Source organism: Bos taurus, chromosome 1 (assembly GCF_002263795.3).
Source record: "Bos taurus isolate L1 Dominette 01449 registration number 42190680 breed Hereford chromosome 1, ARS-UCD2.0, whole genome shotgun sequence".
NCBI classification, from domain to species: Eukaryota; Metazoa; Chordata; class Mammalia; order Artiodactyla; family Bovidae; genus Bos; species Bos taurus.
In genome coordinates, this window is record NC_037328.1 from 80,610,585 (window position 1) to 80,631,602 (window position 21,018).

The 21,018-nt window shown below is 46.3% G+C and overlaps 1 protein-coding gene and 1 long non-coding RNA gene across 2 annotated transcripts; one reads left to right on the forward strand and one right to left on the reverse strand.

Annotated features, from left to right (window-relative positions):
* Window positions 1-1,272: 1,272 nt before the first annotated feature.
* On the reverse strand, window positions 1,273-8,186 carry AHSG (alpha 2-HS glycoprotein). Its single transcript, NM_173984.3, is given in 7 exon segments — window positions 1,273-1,958; window positions 2,588-2,674; window positions 3,533-3,634; window positions 4,818-4,981; window positions 5,348-5,432; window positions 5,750-5,860; window positions 7,964-8,186. Coding segments are annotated over 7 exon segments (1,080 nt in total). The 5' UTR covers window positions 8,177-8,186; the 3' UTR covers window positions 1,273-1,640.
* Window positions 5,794-20,835, forward strand: LOC101906884 (uncharacterized). The gene is made up of 3 exons (XR_001500641.3): window positions 5,794-5,883; window positions 6,271-6,497; window positions 11,836-20,835. It is a non-coding gene; the product is annotated as an uncharacterized lncRNA (long non-coding RNA).
* Window positions 20,836-21,018: the final 183 nt, after the last annotated feature.

Below are 21,018 nucleotides of genomic sequence, written 5' to 3' on the forward strand. Positions count from 1 at the left end.
TTTAGTATATAACTCTGGGAGTTGGTGATGGACAAGGAGGCCTGGTGTGCTGCAATTCATGGGGTCACAAAGAGTCGGACACGACTGAGCGACTGAACTGAACTGAACTGGTGGCTCAGAGGGTAAAGCGTCTCCCTGCAATGTGGGAGACCTGGGTTTGATCCCTGGGTCGGAGAAGGAAATGGCAATCCACTCCAGTATTCTTGCCTGGAGAATCCCATGGACAGAGGAGCCTAGTAGGCTATAGTCCACGGGGTCGCAAAGAATCAGACACGACTGAGCAACTTCACTTTGTTTCTTTCTTACTATATACACATATAGTACAATCAACAGGTATAATTAAAGTGAGGCTCCTGTGTTAATTACTAATGTTCCCTTACCTGGGAATTGGGGAAAACCTATTTTTGGGGGCTCCAAAATCACTGCAGATAGTGACTGCAGCCATGAAATTAAAAGATGCTTACTCCTTGGAAGAAAAGTTATGACCAACCTAGATAGCATATTCAAAAGCAGAGACATTACTTTGCCAACTAAGGTCTGTCTAGTCAAGGCTATGGTTTTTCCAGTGGTCATGTATGGATGTGAGAATTGGACTGTGAAGAAGGCTGAGCACCGAAGAATTGATGCTTTTGAACTGCGGTGTTGGAGAAGACTCTTGAGAGTCCCTTGGACTACAAGGAGATCCAACCAGTCCATTCTGAAGGAGATCAGCCCTGGAATTTCTTTGGAAGGAATGATGCTAAAGCTGAAACTCCAGTACTTTGGCCACCTCATGCGAAGAGTTGACTCATTGGAAAAGACTCTGATGCTGGGAGGGATTGGGGGCTGGAGGAGAAGGGGACGACAGAGGATGAGATGGCTGGATGGTATCACTGACTCGATGGACGTGAGTCTCAGTGAACTCTGGGAGTTGGTGATGGACAGAGACCTGGCATGCTGCGCTTCATGCGGTCACAAACAGTCGAACACGACTGAGCAACTGAACTGAACTGAACTGAATGGTTGGTTTGTCTGTAGAAAGTTTAAGCACTTGGTCCTAATTTATTAATATTTTCTGACCATTATGAAATGAAAGAGTTATTTTCTTATAAGGAAATTATCAGATCATATAGGTAGTGAGCAGATCCTGGTCTCACTTTTTCCTATGTATATAGGAGGTTTTCTATTTTATTCCTATTTTCAATTTGATTTTGATTAGGGACACTTATACGGTTGCTGGAAAGACCACACACGTGAGATTGGACAAAGTAGGCAACAATCATGATGACATTTCAGCTTAGAACCTTCTTTATTAGAGCATTTTTAATGACAAGTAGATATAAACTTGGCAAGAGCACCTTTCAAAGTCACAGTTCCAATTACTTTTGTGAGGTCAAGAGAAGGTAGAGAACACAGTGGTGGTGGCTTACATCAAAGCCATGACAATCAAGCTGCTGACTTTATGTTCCATCAAACATCACTAGCACCTCCTCTGCTCCTGTCCTTGGAAGGATGAGAAGTTGGGACTCAAGACCTGACATTAATCTAGACCATAGGCAGCACTTGCTTCCAGAGCAGACAAAGCCCCTACCCATACCCATGACTTGGACAAAATGATAGCTGTATTCTCTGTGCCAAACCATCTCATCTCCGACCATCTTCTAGATCTTGAAGTATCTGATTCTCCCTGGGCAAAGGCGGACTGGACCTCCAGGAATGCTAGGCTGCCCCACTATGGGTGTTTTGCCCACGTGGAACGCTTCTCCCGAGGATGACTCCACTGAGGCCACCCCGGAGAAAGTGTGGCGCAAGTCGTAGTGTGCTCGGTGCAGCGGCAGGGGAACTGCTACCACGCTTGGCCCCACCACCACGGAGGCCACAGGCGGGCCAGCTGCAGAAGGCGTAGGCCCAGCTGCGTCCGGCACAGCGCTTGGGGCCTCAGCCTCGGCGCCGTCGGGCTGGGGCTGCGGAATCACAGGCTGGAGGAAAGAGGACCGTTTCTTTGGGTTAGCTGCCTTTCTCCTCCTTCCAGGGGAAATCCCCACCCAATTCTCTCACAGAAATAATTTTTATTTGTAAGGAATCTGGAAAAGAAGAACTACCTAGGTACAAAGGATAGTCATCAGGGTTCCAGGGGAGGGGTAACTGGCTTGTGCCATTCCCTTTCTCACAAGCTGTTTTGGGGTTGGTAGACTTATTCTCACGTTTCACGAGCAAAAGAACCCCACCTGATGGCTAACTTTCACCAGCAGCGTCACCCTCTTTTTCATCTACACCTGCAGTTACAGGGGTCTAGCAGGCACATCTACCCACCTAGTCTCTGCAACTCAGAAACCACTCCCACACACCCCCTCACTCCCTGGGTCGGCAACTAGAAACATGACCTTGCCAACTGCACCTGGGGGTGGTTCTGCCCTATACGTACCAGTTCCTGGAAGGGGAGGGAGTAAACCGTTCATTTGCTGATGGTTTCACATTCCTGGCACTATCTATGTTGTGGGGCTCAGAAGAACAGGCAGCTAATGCCCTAATTACTACTGCATGGCAGAAATCCAAAGGGGTCACTGGATTCTGAGAAGCAGGGCGAGTACATCTGTGGGGCCCTTACCTGCGTTTGGAACAACGTGCAAGTCACTCTGACGTCCTCCCCACCAAGAGCTTTCTGAATGACTGACCCCTTACAGAAGCCATATTGCTGCACAGAAAGACAGGAGGTATTTGAACAGGTTCAAAAAGTGGACTTCTCACCCAGTTTCACTTACACTCAATACATCCAGGGTAAAACGCTTTAATTCTTAATTCCTGTCTTTTTTTTTTTTTTTTAACTTTTTTCCTAAAGTTTATGCTTTCTGCTTATATTTTATATAGAATGTAGAAAATACAGAAATGTTTTGGGAGTGAGAGAGCTCACCCATAATCTCAGAAATTGTGGTGACTCAGAAGAACTTCTGTTAACATCTATGTATTTCTTTATTTTTAAATACTATTAGATATCATTTGAAAGTTGACATCATTGTGACTATACCATTTTGGAGACTGTGTTTTTCACATTCTAGAATGATAGCATTCTCTTATATCATTCATTATTCTTTGAAAACATCGTTTATCTGTCTATTTACTAACATGTCATATTTTATTCAACGATTCCCTCCTGTTGGACATTCAGGTGTTTGGGGTCATTTTGAATCTGTCATAAATCATCTTTATAGATATATTTTGTCAAACATGCTGATCTCTTTAGGCTAAATTCCTAGAAGTAGACATTACTGGCTTAAGGACTTAGGTTGCATACCTGAGGTATATCTAGAAAATCTACACTTTATACTGCCAGCAGCCTGACATGACTCATATTAGTTAGGAAATAGCCTCTCTAACTCCAGGGGCCTCCAGCAAATGAGAAGATCTGGTGATAGCTCTTAAGCAGGGGAGATGACACCCCAAGGGATGACCTGGCATGACCCAGCCTCACAGGGCATGGGTATTTTGCATTATCTCTTTCCACAGCCCCAAGATATAAACTTGTTCCATGACCAGCTTTGCCTGGCCTGCTCACCTTTTCTGCCAGTAGGTTGCACTTGGTTGGATCTACGACTTCTTTAGCAATACAGTCAGTAGCAGCCACTGCAAACTCCACAGAGACAGAAACTGGAAGAGGCTGACGAAGATACATGAAAATCTTCATGAAGCAACATGACAGTATGAGAAAGGCAGGGAAGGGGAGCCCAGAGGGAAGTAGTGAGGACCATGGTACTACATAGTCCAGGGAGCACCATTCACGTAGACCGCACCGTGTGGCCAGGAAACGTGCCCCTGGTGTCTTACACAAGGCTCACATGAGGGCATTGGGTTTTAAGGGCTTGCACACAGAAGCTGGGGTTTGGGTGTTCCCTGAAGTAGGTGCAGGTATCCACTGCCCATCCTTCCAGAGCAGAGGCGAGTTTTCAGGTAGAAAGCAGGAACCCAGGGGGCTGACCTGACACTGATCTGGGTAGGAACCCTGCCTCCTGCCAGTTTCCGTATTGGGGTTGCACTTTCAGACCCAAGGTTCAGGTTATTCCAAGATGGGATGGGAAAGTAATTAATTTCTCTCCCACATATTTTAGATAGCAGGAGCAAATTAAAAAGATAACTGGACATGCAGAAGATATTTATGCTTTTCTATCTCATTGTTCTTGGAGCATAAGGACACTTAAAATAATAAAATATTTCTTATTTGTTATAGTCTGGGGTGGCGGTTCTAGAATCACATATTCTGGTTAACAGAATTACTACCTACAGTGTATTTCCAAGTATGCCATGGCTGGCACCCAGAATACCAGTTTGTTTGTTTTTTTAACATTAGAATTATATTGTGTTCAAATGTGCTAACCTAACCACAGGACAATTAGTTGTTGTTTTTCAGTGGTTCCATGACATTTTAAGATTCTGCCATTATATACAAGTATGCCCATGTCTTTGTAAGTATCAATTACAAGAGCTGATACTTACAAGAGCTGATGTTCAGCGGTGATAGGTGATGGTGGTGTGGAGACCCATGAATTTACGGTGTGTGCTTCTGGATAAAACGGGAACTCCCACCCTCGTGTTAACTAACCGAGGAATACAGCCTGAACACACACGCAGACTCTGACTATTTTATGTTGAAGTGGCTTAGGTCGGGGGTGCGGTGAGGGTTCTCTGGGTCCAGGACACTCAGGACCCTTTCTTTCCCTTTTCTCCCACCACCCTCCTTGACTTCCTGTGGCTGCCCCTGCTCCCTCCCTCACACTTGCTTCACCACGTTCACACCCCAAAGTGCCACCAACCTGCCCAACCTGTCAGCAGGGTCTCAGTCTTACCACAAATTGAGCCCGAGAAATTTCCACCAGCTGTAAGTAGGAGCCGTTGCTCTCGGCATTGAAGGTAGCCAGCGCGACCTCCACTGCGTGCACCACCCGGCTGTCGTTGAGTGGCGCCAGCAGGGGGCAGTCTGGGCACAACTTGCGCACGTCCTCGGCGGAATCTGCGCACAGAAGTAACCTGGTTCGGGCCTGGAATTCTCAGCGGCATTTGTCGCCGCTCTGCTTATTTGAGAGGGCTAAGACTGGCTCCAAACCGTTACAGGCTGATTCTCTGCATCTTACTTAAACCCTCGAGTGGCCCCTGGCGTGCTGGCATTTTTGCAGGAGCTCCTCTCACCAAGGGGCGATTTTCAACCTCGGAGCTGAACAATTCCTTAAAAAACAGTTTTAAAATCCCCAAACTCAGGAAATTTGGCTTCCCTTTTTCATCACCAATAAAGTGGCTAGATCTGCTTCTGTTGAAACCAATTCAGGTCCCTTCCTCACTCTCTCTACCGGGTAACCGTAATGAGAATAGTCAACTCTACCTGGACTGGAATCACATTTTGTAAACAGCACGGAAAACTGGCCATCTTGTTTCAGCACGTGGATATCGCAGTCTCCTTCCACCGCCTGGAGAAATAAACCCACAGTGAGGGCCCCAGAGGGCTGACCTTCACGTCTCAAGGTGGAAGATGGGAGGAGGGGGGAAGAGGGCGTGGTCTCTCAGGCGTGGATGTCAAAGGTGAGCCTCACAAAATCTCCTTCTCTTGGTGATATTGAAACAGGACACTGCTTTTACAGAGGTTGCGGGGGAGGCGTGGGGGGCGGGGTACAACAAAAAGGGGAATTGTAAAAATTCGGCCCTAGGGAGGGCGCCATTGACTGGCAGTTTTAGTTGGGGCACCACCCCACCCCACCCCCGCAGTTGCCCTGAGAGGGCCACTCACGTGCTGCGTCTGCTGCCTCACGCTGCAGTTCGCCAGGGGCGTGGGGTCCAGTACGTGGCAGGTGGTTTCCAGGGTATCTATTTCAATGTCATACACCTCTCCCGTGGGCCGCTGTGGAGACAGAGGATGAAGAGGTGAGCCTAAGCCTGCTAAGCAGGTCCACGGGTGAGCCCCCACCGGGTGCCAACACACCCATTGTTGGAAGGGTAAGAAAGAAGTGGGCATGGGCTTGGACAGGTTGATGGAACCACAGTCATCACTCTCAAAGGTATTTGGAAGGCAAAAATGAGTGTCGGTACTTACCCTTCAAGCGGTATTTTGAAAAAGTCAGTTTGGGATTTTTCTCAGTCAAGCAGCAAAGTAAAGTGGTGTAGGATAATAATTTACTGTCTCTCCTTTATCTTCTCCATCCCTCCCTCTACTTCGTCCTTCCTTCCTTCTCAATATCTACTTTCCTTCCTTCCCCATTTTCTTTTCCTTCCTAAAGGAAAAGTTGTCATCTGTGGCTTTTTGTCTTGTAGATGCCTGGATGCAAAGTTGCTGTTCCCTACTGTCCCCTGCTGGTAGTAAGGAGGAAGCGTGATCCTTCCTTTGCTGGAGGACGCAGTGTGTCTGTCCTTCACTTGCACAGAGGAAAGGAATAGTGGGTAAGGCAGTGACAGGGAAGCTTGGATGATTCCTCGGAGTTTTCCCTGCCAGTTCACCTGTTTCTGCATCCTTCCTTCAAAGACCGAAAAAAATCCAGAAGGTACGCATATGCCTATTTTTTCCTTTCAGCCCAACTCTGCTTGCCTCTCATTTCTGTTATGCCTGTTTCACTAGTACCTGAAACCTCAGAATCTCCTTTCCTGTTTTATATTGTGCAGATGTGCCCAAATTAACTCCCTGAAAACACTCAGAGCTAGTGAACAGGAGCCAGGCACTGGGTTCTCAAACCCTGCTGTAAGTGAAAATTGCAACATTGTTCTTTCTTTCCTTCAGATATGCAGGTTGTGTGTTATTTCCCCTGAACTGATCATTGCTTCCTCTGAACCACCACTGTACTTCACTATTGCAGAACTCCTAAACTCCATCCGGGACAATCCTGATTTCGATTATTTTGTCCCATTGTAAGATCAGAGGTCTTTGAGTCAGTCCAGATGTCCTGAGGTTTGCCTTATTTTCCTTCCTAGATTGTGAATCTTCTGTGGCACTAATTATGTCTTTCTCATCTTTGTGTTAGGTTGAATCATTAAAATGCCAATATCTGACTGCTTTTAATATACAAAGCTGGCTATTTCATATGATTCAACTTAGCATGTCCCATAGCACCTAACACTGGTTCTTGTCCTGGAAGACGTAATTAGCATTGGCTGAAAATATTATCCTTCATCAGCTATAAAATCTAATTTCAAAATAGGCAATAGATGGGTCTTTTCCCCACCTCTCCAAATCACTCAGCTGACCTCCGAGGCACATTTCCCAGTTTGATCATTGTCACCAGCTTCAGACTGCATTGCTTTCTCCTCCAGCATATGAGGAGGTGAATCCTTTCATGCCAAGATTTCTCACTGGGATGTGGGTACCTTTCTTGGGAAAGCAGCTTGTGTAGAGGAAGGAATACAGTACTGAAATAGAATCCTTGCCTGATGCTTATTATTTTATGACCTTGGGTAAAAAAAAAAAAAATGCCCTAAATATGTCAGAGCCTTGGTTATCTCTTATGTAAGACAAGGACAGTACCCCCCTCCCCTCCCCACAGAACTGGGGACACAGCGGGGAAGGGATTACAGAGATGAACTGTATGAAAGGGCCTGGCACATAGTAGACACTTAAAAAATGTGCACTTCATTCACACTCAGTCTTTATGCAGAGAAACAGAAACAAAAAAAAAAAGAAGTGTTTTCCGGCTAGTGGTAGTTTGGCAGCCAGAATCCTTTCTCTGGTGCTAGTTTTTCTAGAAGGTCACACTTTCTACTTGTTACCTTCAAAATACCACTTGAAGCCTTATCCTCTCCTCACACTTCCTGCTCCCATCCAGCACCCTCCTGGAGACCCTGACCACAGTACAGAATGTCTCCTCTCTTCCTTCAGCCTGCCCTCTCCCTCCCTCCTTGGAGGAATCGGGGCATTTTCGGTATGCAGTTTCTTTTGTTCTGGGAGGCAGGCTCTCAGAGACACCCAGCTAAGCCTCCCACGCCAGCCTGTCCCACCTGGCAGGGCAGGTTCACTTACCCTCGGCCACACCTTCACACTGTCAATCTGGTTCAAGGTGTGCTTGTAGCCCCGAGGAAGGTGCTTGTTGATGTAGTCCACGGCAGCCAAGGCTGCTTGCTCTGTGTCTGGGTCATCACAGGCCGGTTCCTTATAACCTGCAACCGGGTCAAGCGGGATCGAGTGGCAGCCCCAGAGCTGAGCCAGGCAAAAGAGCAGAACGAAGGATTTCATGGTGGCTTCAGAGAGGCCCCGGTGTGTCAGCAGGCAGGCAGCTGGAGGCGTCTGGACCAACCTAGGTGCTCTGCCTGGTGGAGTGTCGAAAGGCTTTATTTATATGTTGGAGCCTGCGGAAGGATTGCGTAAGGATATGGGATGATTTCTGTTCTGGTTCCAAAAAAAAAGCCCCCTGCAAACATCAGTCCTGGAAAAGCAAACAGGTTATGACATCGCTGGCCCCCAAGAAATCTGCCAAAGTCAATGCTGCTTGGGGGCCGGTGTGGGCAGGTTGCGGGGTGGGCTGGGGAGATGCTCCAGAGTTGGCCTGGAACATGGTAACAGCAGCAAAGAGGGGAGGCAGCTGAGAGGACGAGGTGAGCACCAAGGTGAGGAGGGGCTGGCATAGTCGGCCCTGGAGCGCTGATTCTGGCAGCAGAGAGAGTGCCCTCCATTGGGAGCTGAGGGCAACATGGGGTCCATGTTGGGGAAAGTAGGGATGCTCAGCAATTTACTAAAATCTTCACATGTCAGGGACAATTGCCTTCTTCTAGAGGGAGAACAAGGCCCACAGATGTAGCAAAGGTACCAATGATTTGGAGTGAAGAGGGAGAGTTACGGGATCTTGGATAAGAGCTTGGATAAGATCCTTAGAGAAAAGAAGAAAGGAAGGGAGAGATTTCTGCCTGGAGTGCGGAATGGGGAGAGAGCCCTTCCTCCCTTTCTGTAGCAGGGCCTGGAGGGCTATGGCCCACAGGGCTTCCCCACTGCCACTTCCCCTTCTCTCCAGACTGGACTGCCAACACACTGCAAAGATGCACCCTGACCTGGGTTCCCTGGGTGGCTGGGTGTGATTGGCACCAGTGACCAAGTGTCCGCAGTGACCCCGTGCTCCCGTGGCCTGTGCTCTCAGCCAGTAGACGAGTGCAGCAGAGAGGAGCCCTGGTCCAACAGCCACTCACTTGGCAGAGCTCTGGCTTTGAATCCTGCACTGCAGGCTGAGACTCTGTGAGGACATTAAGAACACAGATGCCTCCTTAGGGCCCTTTGGAGCATCAGCAGAACTAGAGTGAGTCTTGGTGGCCAGAGCACGCGGTCACAATATTGGCTCAGACACTGCCTCTCAGTTGTGGCCCATGATGATCTCATGTGTGACCTCCAAGGAGAGGTGGCCAGGATAGCAAGAGCCTTGGAAAATATCATCCGAGGTTTAGTTTGGTTTAGCCTGGAGCAAAGAAGCCCAAAACGTGGAAACCAACACGTTTTCCAAATATTTAGACGTTGTCATTGCGTGGGGGTGGACTTGCTCTGTTGTTTGCTATTGCTTCAGAGAACAAAACTTGGTTTAAAAGTGGGGGTGTGTGTTCTATAGAGAAGCTTAATAATATTGACTTCCTGTAAGGAGGGAGATAAGCAGGGGGGGGAGCCTGTGATGGGTAGAGAAGGTAGTAGGCAGTGTAAGCTTGGTTTTCACATTTGCTCCTAGCTGTTCACAAACAGACCCTTAATTCCAGAGGCTCAGAAGGTGTTATCAGGACCCCATCCTCTGGTCATCCATCAGGATAAGCCTCGGAACTGGGGGGACTTTCCATCAGCCTTGTGCCCCATTGCCTCCAGGGCCTTGACTCATGAGAAACTTTTTGCAGATGCTCTGCTTTTCTTTTAAAATACAAAATATGGTCATTACTAAAAATTTGAAAATCACAAAAAATATATGCAGTGAGTACATGTTTCATATGTCATGAGCTCAAGTGTCTACAATGTAATTTTATTTTCCATAACACAATTGGATTTCTGACTCTGAGCTTTCTTTCATGAAAATGGAATCTACTCACTTCCAGGCAACCCAGCTTTCCAGATACGTGGATCGAAACCCGGTCCAATTTAGGTTTGCCATTATACTTCTACTCCTAATGAGGTTAGAAGAAAGCCTGAAGTGCAGAGGGGGAGATTTATGCAAATACTGATTTTGTCAAGGTCAAGAGATATCTACTTTTGCCTTGGCATCTTCTGCCAGGTAGCCTGTCTCATGTGGTCCTCAGACAAATGCACTCTTGAGCTAATGGCCTGCTTTCCTCCATCTAATCCATAGAAAGACAGTCCTCCCACATCCTATGATCAGGGGTCATATTATCAAAGCTGTGGCACCCTTTCTAGCCCACAGGCCTTTTCTTAGCTGGGAGCTACCCCCCTCTTTTTATTTTTTTGGCCACACTTCACAACATGCGGAACTTCCCAGATCAGGGATAGAATCCACGCCCCATGCAATGGAACCACAGACGTCCCAGAGCTGCCCGCCTCTTTAAGCTTGGGAGAATTTGTCTGCTTGCCCTCCCAGGCTGTGAGGGCTTCCTGAGGCTGTTTAGACAAGTTTAGTCTAAACTTGTCTGTTTAGACTTTGCTGTCATGGCCCACCGGCCCCCACCCCCACCTGCTCCAGGGCAGCCCTGCTACTCAGGGGGCTTCTCCTTACCATGTTATATCTCACTGTGCTACCTGTGTGTCCCCTCTCCTCCCTATCCCTGTAGTGAGGTTCCAGGCTCTTCTGGAGGTTCTTCTCCAGGACTCCCACACTGTTCTGGGGGTGGTTCTATTGCCATCCCAACCTGAGGGTCAGTTCAGTTGAGTTCAGTTCAGTCGCTCAGTTGTGTCCGACTCTTTGCGACCCCATGAATCGCAGCACGCCAGGCCTCCCTGTCCATCACCAACTCCCGGAGTTCACTCAAACTCATGTCCATCGAGTCGGTGATGCCATCCAGCCATCTCATCCTCTGTTGTCCCCTTCTCCTCCTGCCCCCAGAGGGAGAAAAAAAAAGTTTCTCTCTGATCATCCTGTCTGACCATTTCTGTCTTATACTTGGCACATTTCTTTTGATATCTTTGTTCTTGGATCTTTCATGGGTGACAATTTCTAAAGCCCCAGGTATTGTCCTGTTTTGCTGATGCTAGAAAAACAAAGCATGTAGTAAAGAGCGATTAATATCTCAGCTGTCATCCTAACACAGATAAACACCGAAACAAAACTCACCCATAGTCTCATCACCCAGAGATCAACAGTGTTAATGTTTTGGTGCATTTCATCTTATTTTAATATAATTCACTGTAATATAATCATACTTATGTACAGCTTAGTATTCTTTTTTCATTTAACATTATAACTTGAATATTTCTTCATGTTATTAAATACTTTAAATCTGCTTATAATGACTGCCTATGATTCTGTTGTATCATAAGCTATTTTACCTTTCTCTTATTGTTGTGTATTTAGTTTGTTTTCCATCGAGCACTCTCATATACAAAGTCGTAATGAACTTTTAATTCAGGAATCTTTGACTTTCTAGTTATTTTTATTCAGGATAGAGATTTATTAGTGAATCATTGATTTTAAAACATCTTAATTTCCATGGCCAAATTGCCTGTCAGAAATTTCTACATTAATTTCTACCCCTACCATTTAACTGGTATATTATGGCAGGTCAACTGTTGTCTCTTTTCCTCTGCCACTGCTTCCGTGCTGACTTTTGGGGGAACTTAGATATGGGAAAATCATCAGAACTCTTTTTTAATGTATTTTATGAATATCTTTGGGTTTAGCTCAACTATTCCATATGTCTAATGTTTATAAACTAAAATAGCTTTGATGTCAAGCTGAATAAAATGGTCTCAATTTTTTTCAGTTGGAAAACGGAAGATTACCATTTACTTACTGAAAATGAAGGAGACACTAGAGGATCTTTTGATATGTTTTCCAAGAAAACTGTGACAAAGGATGCCCAAGGAAGGCTCTAAGTATTTCACCATGCCTGATGACATCACTTTCAAACTTTGAAAGATTTTCACACACCAAATGCATATATCCTTGAGTGATCTTGGGTAAATTTCATCCACCTGGCTCTAGCATATCAAGAGGAGATAAGCATTTACTCCATTTTCTGGTCATTCGTCTCATTACTTTAATGACTTCTCTTTGCATTTTTCTTTGAGGCCCAGGTCTGCAATAAAACAGTGTCTAGTAGCGCATTGAGGCTATCAGGAACTTGTTAGAGCTGGTTGGGAAGAGCAGTCCCAAAGATCCAAGGAGCAGAAGAGGACCAACAACCACCAGGAGATGGCAGCAGGGTGCTAAGCCGTGCTTGGTGTGTGGAGCTCACACGGCTGATGGCGCAATTCCAAGATGGCAGCTAGGATTGGCACCAGCTGCTCTGCGTTTGTGAGTAGGGCTGTCCACTAGGGCGGCGATGCATTCAAATTTCTCCAAAGCAGAATTCAGCCTTGCGAGTTGTTAGCTGGGAGTCAGATAAGGATGGTGGCAAGTGCAGAATCAGAGTTGCTGGGGGTTGGTTCTGTTTGGGCCCTGCCAGCAGACAGGAACTCAGAGGGTAAAGATAGAGCTAGAAGGGGGTGAAGTATCAAGTCAGGCAGTGAAGGCTCAGGTGAAAGCTAGAAACCCAGCCTCTCGCGAAATAGGACATGAACAAGTGCACGTCAGCAAAAGCTAGAGGAACCATTGGTTTTCACAGGGAGGAAGTGGCAGTGGTTGGTGTTTAAAGTGTTGGACCAGATTCTTGGCTCTGCTCTTTCTGGTACTTAAAGGGCCTAGGCCCTAAGAAGCCCAGTAGTGATTTCTGATAAGCCGGGTGTTTCTTCATCCTTATGGGTATTTATTGAACACCTATCTGTGATGTCAGGTGCCTGTATGCAGAGTGATGAGAAAACAGTCTGCACTAAAGGAGCTTACCTTGACTCCCTTGGTCCAGCAACATCTGATCAGCCAAGAGCTGTAAGTTATATGAGATGATTGTGTTGTATGTTCTAGGGAGACAGGTTGGGATTTATATCTCCAGTGTAAAACCCTTGATCAATGGAATGCAAATTGCCCTTCTCCAAGGACCCACCAGGCTTCTTTTCTTTTTTTTAAATTTTTATGTATTTGTTTTTTTGCCACACCGCATGGCACATGGGATCTTAATTCCCCAACCAAGGATCTAACCTGTACCCCTTGGCACTGGAAGTATGGAGCCTCAACCTCAGGACCACCAGGGAAGTCCCCCAAGAGGTTTCTCGTGAAGGTAACGGAACCCTAGTTGCCCTGAAAGTTATTTAGAAGAGCCTTTTGCTTTCAGGGCCGATGCACCAAAGTTGGGAGACACTGGCTTGAGCACAATGTGGCAAAATAGATTAAACCCCAATGACCACAAGTGATTACTTCCTTCTTTAGGTGGAGAAAGGGCTCAGCAAGTCCCCCCCACCACACACACACACACACACACACCAATCCTGCTCATAACCGTGATCGGGCTCAAAAATCTAATCCATGGAAAGAAATGCTTGCTTTGAGGGTCACACCTCCTTAAATTATGTGCCTTCGTCCTGTACTTTGCTGGATCCTAGTCCTGGCCCTGGGGAAGAGGCAGAATCTAAACCCAGGATAGAAAAAATGTTTGTATTTCATCAAGTCTTTCTATTCTTTCAAGTATAGTGTTTTCCTTTCTATTTAGCTATTGATATTCTGTGTGAAATCAGCCTCAAGAACTCAATGACACTTGTCCTCAGCTTTCATTATCGTATAGGAAGCTATGGGGAGCCTTCTATTCTCTTCTGTTTGGAAGAAGACTTAATATCATACACTGCTTAGTGTGGCCTTGATACCTGCTCCAACGTTCTGTCTCATGAAAGAGAATCATTTAGGGTTAAAGAAAGGATGGGGAGATTTGGACTTTCTGAAGCTGTAACAGCTTCTCCTCAGAAAAACAACATCATCATCAGAGCAAATGATATTGATTCCTTATTCTGTAAAAGGCTTTGTGCTTTTTTTTTTCATAACTGCCTGAGAGTTGTACTCTTCTCATCTTCCTTCCTTTATAGAGTAACAGAGGTTCGGAGATGTTCTGGAACCTGCCCATATCACACAGTAGTGGACCCTGGCTTTACTCCAATTGCTTTGTCTCTATTAACCTCAAACCAAAAGAATATAGGGCCCCCAAAAAACTGAGGAGGTTGGCCCCTAAACATTGCCTAAAAGTGAATAAATCATTATTCTTAGCAATAGGAAACATGGCTGTATGCCATATTTGAAGAAATGCAAAAGATATAGAAAATGTATTGTGTGGTTAACAATTAAAAGAAGGGGAAAAAATTAGTTTATCCACCTCATTTCAGTCAGTGGAAAATAGCTAAAAATCGATTTTGCAGAAGAGACTTTCACCTCTTGACTTCAGTTGTTTTTGAAACTATCTCTAACTCCAGTTTAGGAGGTAAATAAAAGGTAAATGATTACATTATTTCTGGTTAAACGTTTTCCAGAAGAAGGCTAGTCAAGGCAGAGAATTACATCCATCCTTCCTGCTGGGTTTGTCATCAACATTTGATATCCTCCAAATAAGTGAGTGAGTGGCTCTCTTCAGACCAGAAGGAAGATGAGAGTTGAAACCATTGTCTTCTAATGAGCACCTTGGGGAGCCATCTGCGGCCATTGGACATGGAGGTGTTCAGAGGAGCTGTGGCCTTGGGTCGTATGGTTATACTGAGGGCACTGAAATCAGCCAACTCATTGCTCCTTAGTAAATCTGGGCCCTTCTTTATCCAGCATGTAGATGACTAGGGTTGGAATGCGTCCTTTTGGACAGTGAATCAGTATTGGAAGTTTGATGGGATCCATTTATTGACTTGTATTGAGTTATTCTCTGGACACACATTAACTCCAAACTGTTTCCTGGACACTTACACTGTGCCCAGTGCTAAGGATGCACAGATGGAAGGTGACATTCCTGTCCTCGATGCTCACTGTTGAGTCTAGCTCCACAGCACTCTGCTAGTTCTTGTGCACAAGCTAGAGGAGTACAGGCTGTGGGTCCTGCCCTCAGCCTGCATTAAATCCACAGGAACACAAGCCTGAGTTGGAAGGTTCTCGGAGCACAGCGGGGTCTATGTCATTTTCAATTTTATGTGCTCAGCACTTGCCTCCTGCCCAACCCTGTAAGACTAAGCCCCATACATGACCACTGAGGGGCTCTTGGCCAGTCTCCTACTCAACTCAGAGCCTCCTTCCAATGTCTGGAGTCTTCCTGAGGACATCCAGATACAGACTTCTCTCCACCACTGTGGCAGCCCATCTGTTATTGAATCCCTCTAGTAACCAGGAAGTTACTCGTTTCCTTCACGCTGAGTCAACACCAGCCTAACTTGCAGTCTCACCAATGGATGCAGATTCTCCCTTCAGGAACTACATAAACTAAGTCGATTTCTTGATGCAGTGTTGGGCTTCAGGCATTTACAGACATCCTAAGGCAGTGGGAGGATGAATGCTAGCAGGAAGGCAGGGCGAGTAAGATGGAGAGGGACAGGTGGGTCGGGGGGAAGGGCTTGGGAGCAGCTTAGCTTGATCAGGAGCCCTGCATTTAGAGTTAGGTGCCACCCTTTACTAGCTGTTTGATCTAACTAGAGATTTAATCGTGGTAAGCCATAGTTTCTTCATCTATTAGGTAGTGGTAGTGGTTTAATCGCTGTGTCTGATTCTTGCAATCCCATGGACTATAGCCCACCAAGCTTCTCTGTCCATGGAATTTTCCAGGCAAGAATACTGAAGTGGGTAGCCATTCCCTTCTCCAGGGGATCTTCCTGACCCAAGGATTGAACTCACGTTCCCTACATTGCAGGCGGTCTCCTGTATTTCAGGCAGATTCTTTACTACTGAGCCAGCTGGGAAGCCCTCTTCATCCATTCACTAGGGCAGTAAAACCTGGCTAATAAAAATGTTCTGAGAATTTAATGAGATAACATTTGCAAATACTCAGCCTAGGGCAGGGCACACTTTGAGCTATCAATAAATGGGAGCTCTGAATAACCCCAACAGCACTCTAGTATAGAAAGCAAAGAAAGGTATCACAGGGCAAGGGGAATACAATGTGACTAAGATATGGTCTTTGCCTTCAGTTAACAGTGACTAACAATGACAACATCCTATTCAGATGCAATGTAGGCCAATGACTAAGAATGAGGGATCCTCAACTTTATCACTTTTGACAAGTTCCTTAACCCATCTGAGTTGGTTTACTCATCTGTGAAAAGGCATACCGATAGCAGTGCATACGTCAGAGGATTGCAGAGAACATTACGTGAGATAGTACACTTAATATTCCTAGCATCGAGTAAGTATCTACACTGCCACATAGAGAGAAGAACTTGAACATGTGTAAGAATGTGACTGCATTTTTTGCACCAACAAGCTGGCAAAGAGAGAGTCATGTGTGTGTAACTTTTAGCAACAGGAAGGAGCAGAAGGAGAAAGGGGGATAGTGGGATTGTGGAAAGCTGTGTATAGGTTCTTCCCTGTTCCTTGTGCTAGTGGCATCAATAAGGCAGGACTCAGGGATAAGGGATAGTAGGCATAGATCAGTGGCTGGCAGGGCTGGGGAAGGCGAGCCCTCAGCTAAGTGCCTGTGAGGTGGGGAGCCAGGCAGGCAGGTGCTGGAGTGCTCAGGTAGGTGGGCAACTCAGGAGATTCCCTGGGAGGGGATTCAAAGGAGCATTTAAACAACTGTGTCTGCCCAGTGGGCCTCTCAGTTTCCCCTGGAGGGTTCCAGTGTAGTCTCCTGGCTTCTGACTGTGTTCCAGACAGTGATCCAGGTACTTCCAGACAGTGCAAGCATTTAGCAGTGCTCTGCACTTGGTGTTACACTCTGCTGTCACCAAACTGAAATTCCTAATAACTTTTGAACAAGGAGCCCTGTGTTTTCATTTTGCATTGAGCCATGAAATCATACAGCCAGCTCTGTTAATTATAAAAGGAACCAAGCCTACAGGCATTCATGGGAGGAGGGGAGAATCATTTCCCACTGAGGGTGGGCAACAGAAGGGAAAGAAGACGTCACAGATGGGGGTGCATTTTGAATGTGACCCTGAAAATGGGCAGGGTTTGGATAGGGAGAAATCAGAGTATGGCTGTCTGGTTGCAAGAAATACACTGACAAAGTCAAGAGGTGGAGAAGGAAGGGCTGTGTTTAGGCAATGGTAAGAAACCCTGTGAATTCAGAGTCCCCACTCCTGAGCTGCTCACACGCGCTGTCCTGGGGCAGCACTGTGCTCAGCTGGACTTTCTCAGGGCAGCCTTTTCCCCAAGACTTCTCTTAGACCTTTCCTCCAGATCCATTCTGCTAGATGCCTGTAAGCCATGTTATTCATAGAAACCACAAAGCAAGGCACCAGGCAGGAGAGATAGATATAACAAAGAATCAAGTAGAAAATTTTCATTGAAAAGTGTGGTTATTGAAATAAAAATGAAAAATACTTCAATAGGTCAAGTAATAGATCAAATGCAGACCAAGAAAAAATTCAGTCAGGAATCCCCATCATCTAACTTGCTCTCTCTTGGTTTTTGGAACTCAAGTTCTGTGTGGGGGTTTGCACAGCAGGCACGTGGTGTAAAGGTGGAATTCTGACAAGAGTCCACATCCTGTCCTCTGTCCACTACCCCACACTGCCATGGCCCTCATTTCACTCCATAGTGGTGGGTTTCCCCAAACGGACTCCTGGAGCGATCTAGAAAGCATTGCCAGCATTGGTACTTATAAATTTAGCTATAGTCATAGCCTGGCCATTCAGAGGAGAGACAACATGAAAGATATTTTCTTCTAAAACATCTCACAATTTCTATCCCCAACCTTACTACCTTAAAATTTATCTTTAGAGTTTTATTTCAAACTTCCCTAGCGGTCCAGTGATTAAGGCTCTGCACTTCCAATGCACAGGTATGGGTTCAATCCCTGGTCTGGGAACTAAGATCCCACATGACCTAAGATCTCACATGCCCCACGGCATGGCCAAGAAATTAAAATAAACAAATTATTTGAAAGAAATAAAGTTTAGTTCAGTGAACAAAGTGGATCATGAATGGCACTCCAACATACATTTGCTGATATTTCCATTTGATTTGCATAAACATTGAACTTTGTCATTCGATCCACATGCCTTGATTTTCCCTTTCCAATATAAGCATGCCACGGCTTCTGAAAGTTGGAGCTCCCATTTCTAAAATAAGTGAGACAGAGTTATAGAGATAGCTAGTTGGTTTTCTGTGGTCCCAGAGCCTCAGCCCCCTTCTAGGTCATGTTGCTGTGTGTCTGGGGATTGGTGAAACAGACCACCAAGACACCATCTGCTGGAGGGGTGGGGCGCCTTCTGGGGCAGCACCCACCTCCTTGGATAGAGTCAGGGCCGACAGGCCTGCCTGGTACGGAGGCCTCCTCCACAGTCAAAGCGAACAACACAGCAGTGTCTGTCACTCAGATTTGTCTCCTGGCCTGGCACTGCTTTGAACTCATTATCTGAATTCTATTATGCGAAAGAACTGAAGAGGGCTGTCCCCAGAGGACCTCAGGAAAATTCCAGCATTTATGTTTTGTTGCCTGTTGACAGCCTATAACGCAGAACAGCAAAGAGACCTTCTCCCACAGACTGTACAGAACTCAGTATGGCCCTGGGTGCTCCAGGGCCTCCGCTGGGGCAGGAGAAGCCAGGGTCCAGCAGCAGGAGTGGTGCCCAGGACAAGGGCCAGTGGAGCCTGGAGGCAGGCAGCAGTGTCCAGGGGCAGGCAGTGTGCCCTGCAGAAGACAGTGGTGCTCTCAAAGTCCCTGTGGCATTTGATTGCTGTTAGAAAACAATGTCCACTCATTGTAAATAGCTATTATACAATGTATCTCTAGCGATAAGCATTTAACCTAAAGAAATTTGGAAGCCTTGTGTTTAAGAAGGAATAGTAAATGGTTACCCAGGGAAGTTTAAACCAAGGGAGACCAGATTATGGAGGGAGAGAGGATGGCAGCATTATCTCTTTGTGAAAATTCCAAAACTAACAGTTCAAGGTTGATTTACTTTCTGATGTAATAGAAGTCAAATTCCGTTTGTTATTCCTGTGTCCTTTGTCCAGGAGCTTAAAGATAAGTCCATGGAAAAGTATTGACCAGAGAGCCTGAGGCAGGGGGCGGGAGGGCCTTTAGTGGAGTGGATGGGGGTGAGGTTTGTGCCCTAGTTTCCATCAGCACTGCCTTGCCTTAGATGTGAATGATTGATGTTTCATCCAGTCTAACATGAAATGTTATAGGAGTGCCACTTCATGGTATGTCAGCTGCTCTCCCTCCAACCCCAGCTAGGTTACCCTGAGCCCCACTGCTGAATAGGAATCTAACCCCCAGTGCCTACAGGCTTCAGTTCCACCTCTGCTCTGCCACTCTGATGATGTTACAAACACGCTGAGGCCAATTTTCCTACCAAGGTCAGGAGAACAGCCATGACCCTCAGGGAGGAGATCACTGAACAAGCCTGCCTCCCCACTCACACTGGCTGGCTCCCCATGCATAAGCTGGCCTTTGGGCATTGTTTGTTCCCCAGGGTCTCCAAAGTTCTTGTCACTGAGGCTGCTTGATAAATGTGTAATGAATCAACAGAGTATATTGTTTTCTTCTTGTTTCCCTTTGAAAAAGTCTGCAATTGTTTCTAATTGTTTTTTATACCAAATTAAGCCTGCAGGGAGCTTCCCAGGTGGCACCAGTGATAAAGAACTCACCTGTCAGTGCAGGAGACATAAGAAATGTGGGTTCCATCCCTGGGTTGGGAAGATCCCCTGAAGGAGGGCATGGCAACCCACTCCAGTATTCTTGCCGGGATAATCCCATGGACAGAGGAGCCTGGCAGGCTATGGTCCACAGGGTCGCTAAGAGTCAGACACAACTGAAGCAACTTAGCACACACACTGGCAAGCCCGAAAAGTCTTCCACAGTCAAGTTCTCTCTTCTTCCTTGGTATAACTCTGCCCACTCCCTCTCTGCCCCACAGACACTGAACTTTTCCCTGGCTGCAGGGAGGACATGGAGCCCCTGCCTGAGTCATAGTGAGAGGGGCTGGCATTCATGGCCAATCTGTAGGAGGAGCTAAAATGACTCTAGAACAAACTGGAAACCTGGCAACTATCAGTCAAAGTCTCCATGTAAGTGTATGTGCTCAGTTGCTCAGTCGTGTCTGACTCTTTGCGACACCATAGACTGTAGCCTGCCAGGCTCCTCTGTTCATGGGATTCTCTAGGCAAGAATACTGGAGTGGTTGCCATTTACTTCACAAAGTTTCCATACCTGACTCCTTAGTCAATAGGATGTATATTATATCAGCCTATCCCCTCCATAGTCAAAGCTATGGTTTTACCAGTAGTCATGTATGGAAGTGAGAGTTGGACCATAAAGAAGGCTGAGCATCGAAAAATTGATGCTTTCGAACTGTGGTGCAGAAGAAGACTCTTGAGTCCCGTGGACAGTATGGAGATCAAACCCGTCAATTCTAAAGGAAATCAACCCTGAATATTCATTGGAAGGACTGATGCTGAAACTGAAGCTCCAATACTTGGGCCACCTGATGCAAAGAGCCGATTCATTGGAAAAGACCCTGATTCTGGGAAAAATAGAAGGCAGGAGGAGAAGGGGCAATGGAGGATGAGATGGTTGGATGGCATCACCAACTCAATGGATATGAGTTTGAAAAGACTCCAGGAGATAGTGAAAGATAGGGAAGCCTGGCATGCTGTAGTCCATGGGGTCACAAAGAGCTGGACTGGACTGAGTGACTAAACAACAACCCCCTCCATGGTGGACAGCAACCGCTCGTGGAAATAAAGACACCATCTCAAAAATGTTTCCTGTGAGCCTCGGCTTTCCCTCTGGAGGGTTTTTGCAATCTGTGCCTGCAGGCTCAGGCTGTGACAGGGACTCTGAGATCAGCCAGCTGGCCATTGCCTACTGTCTGTAGTCAGGGAAGGCTGGAATTCTGAAATGGAATAATACCATTGTTCACAGAAACTAATATGTTTTATTAATATT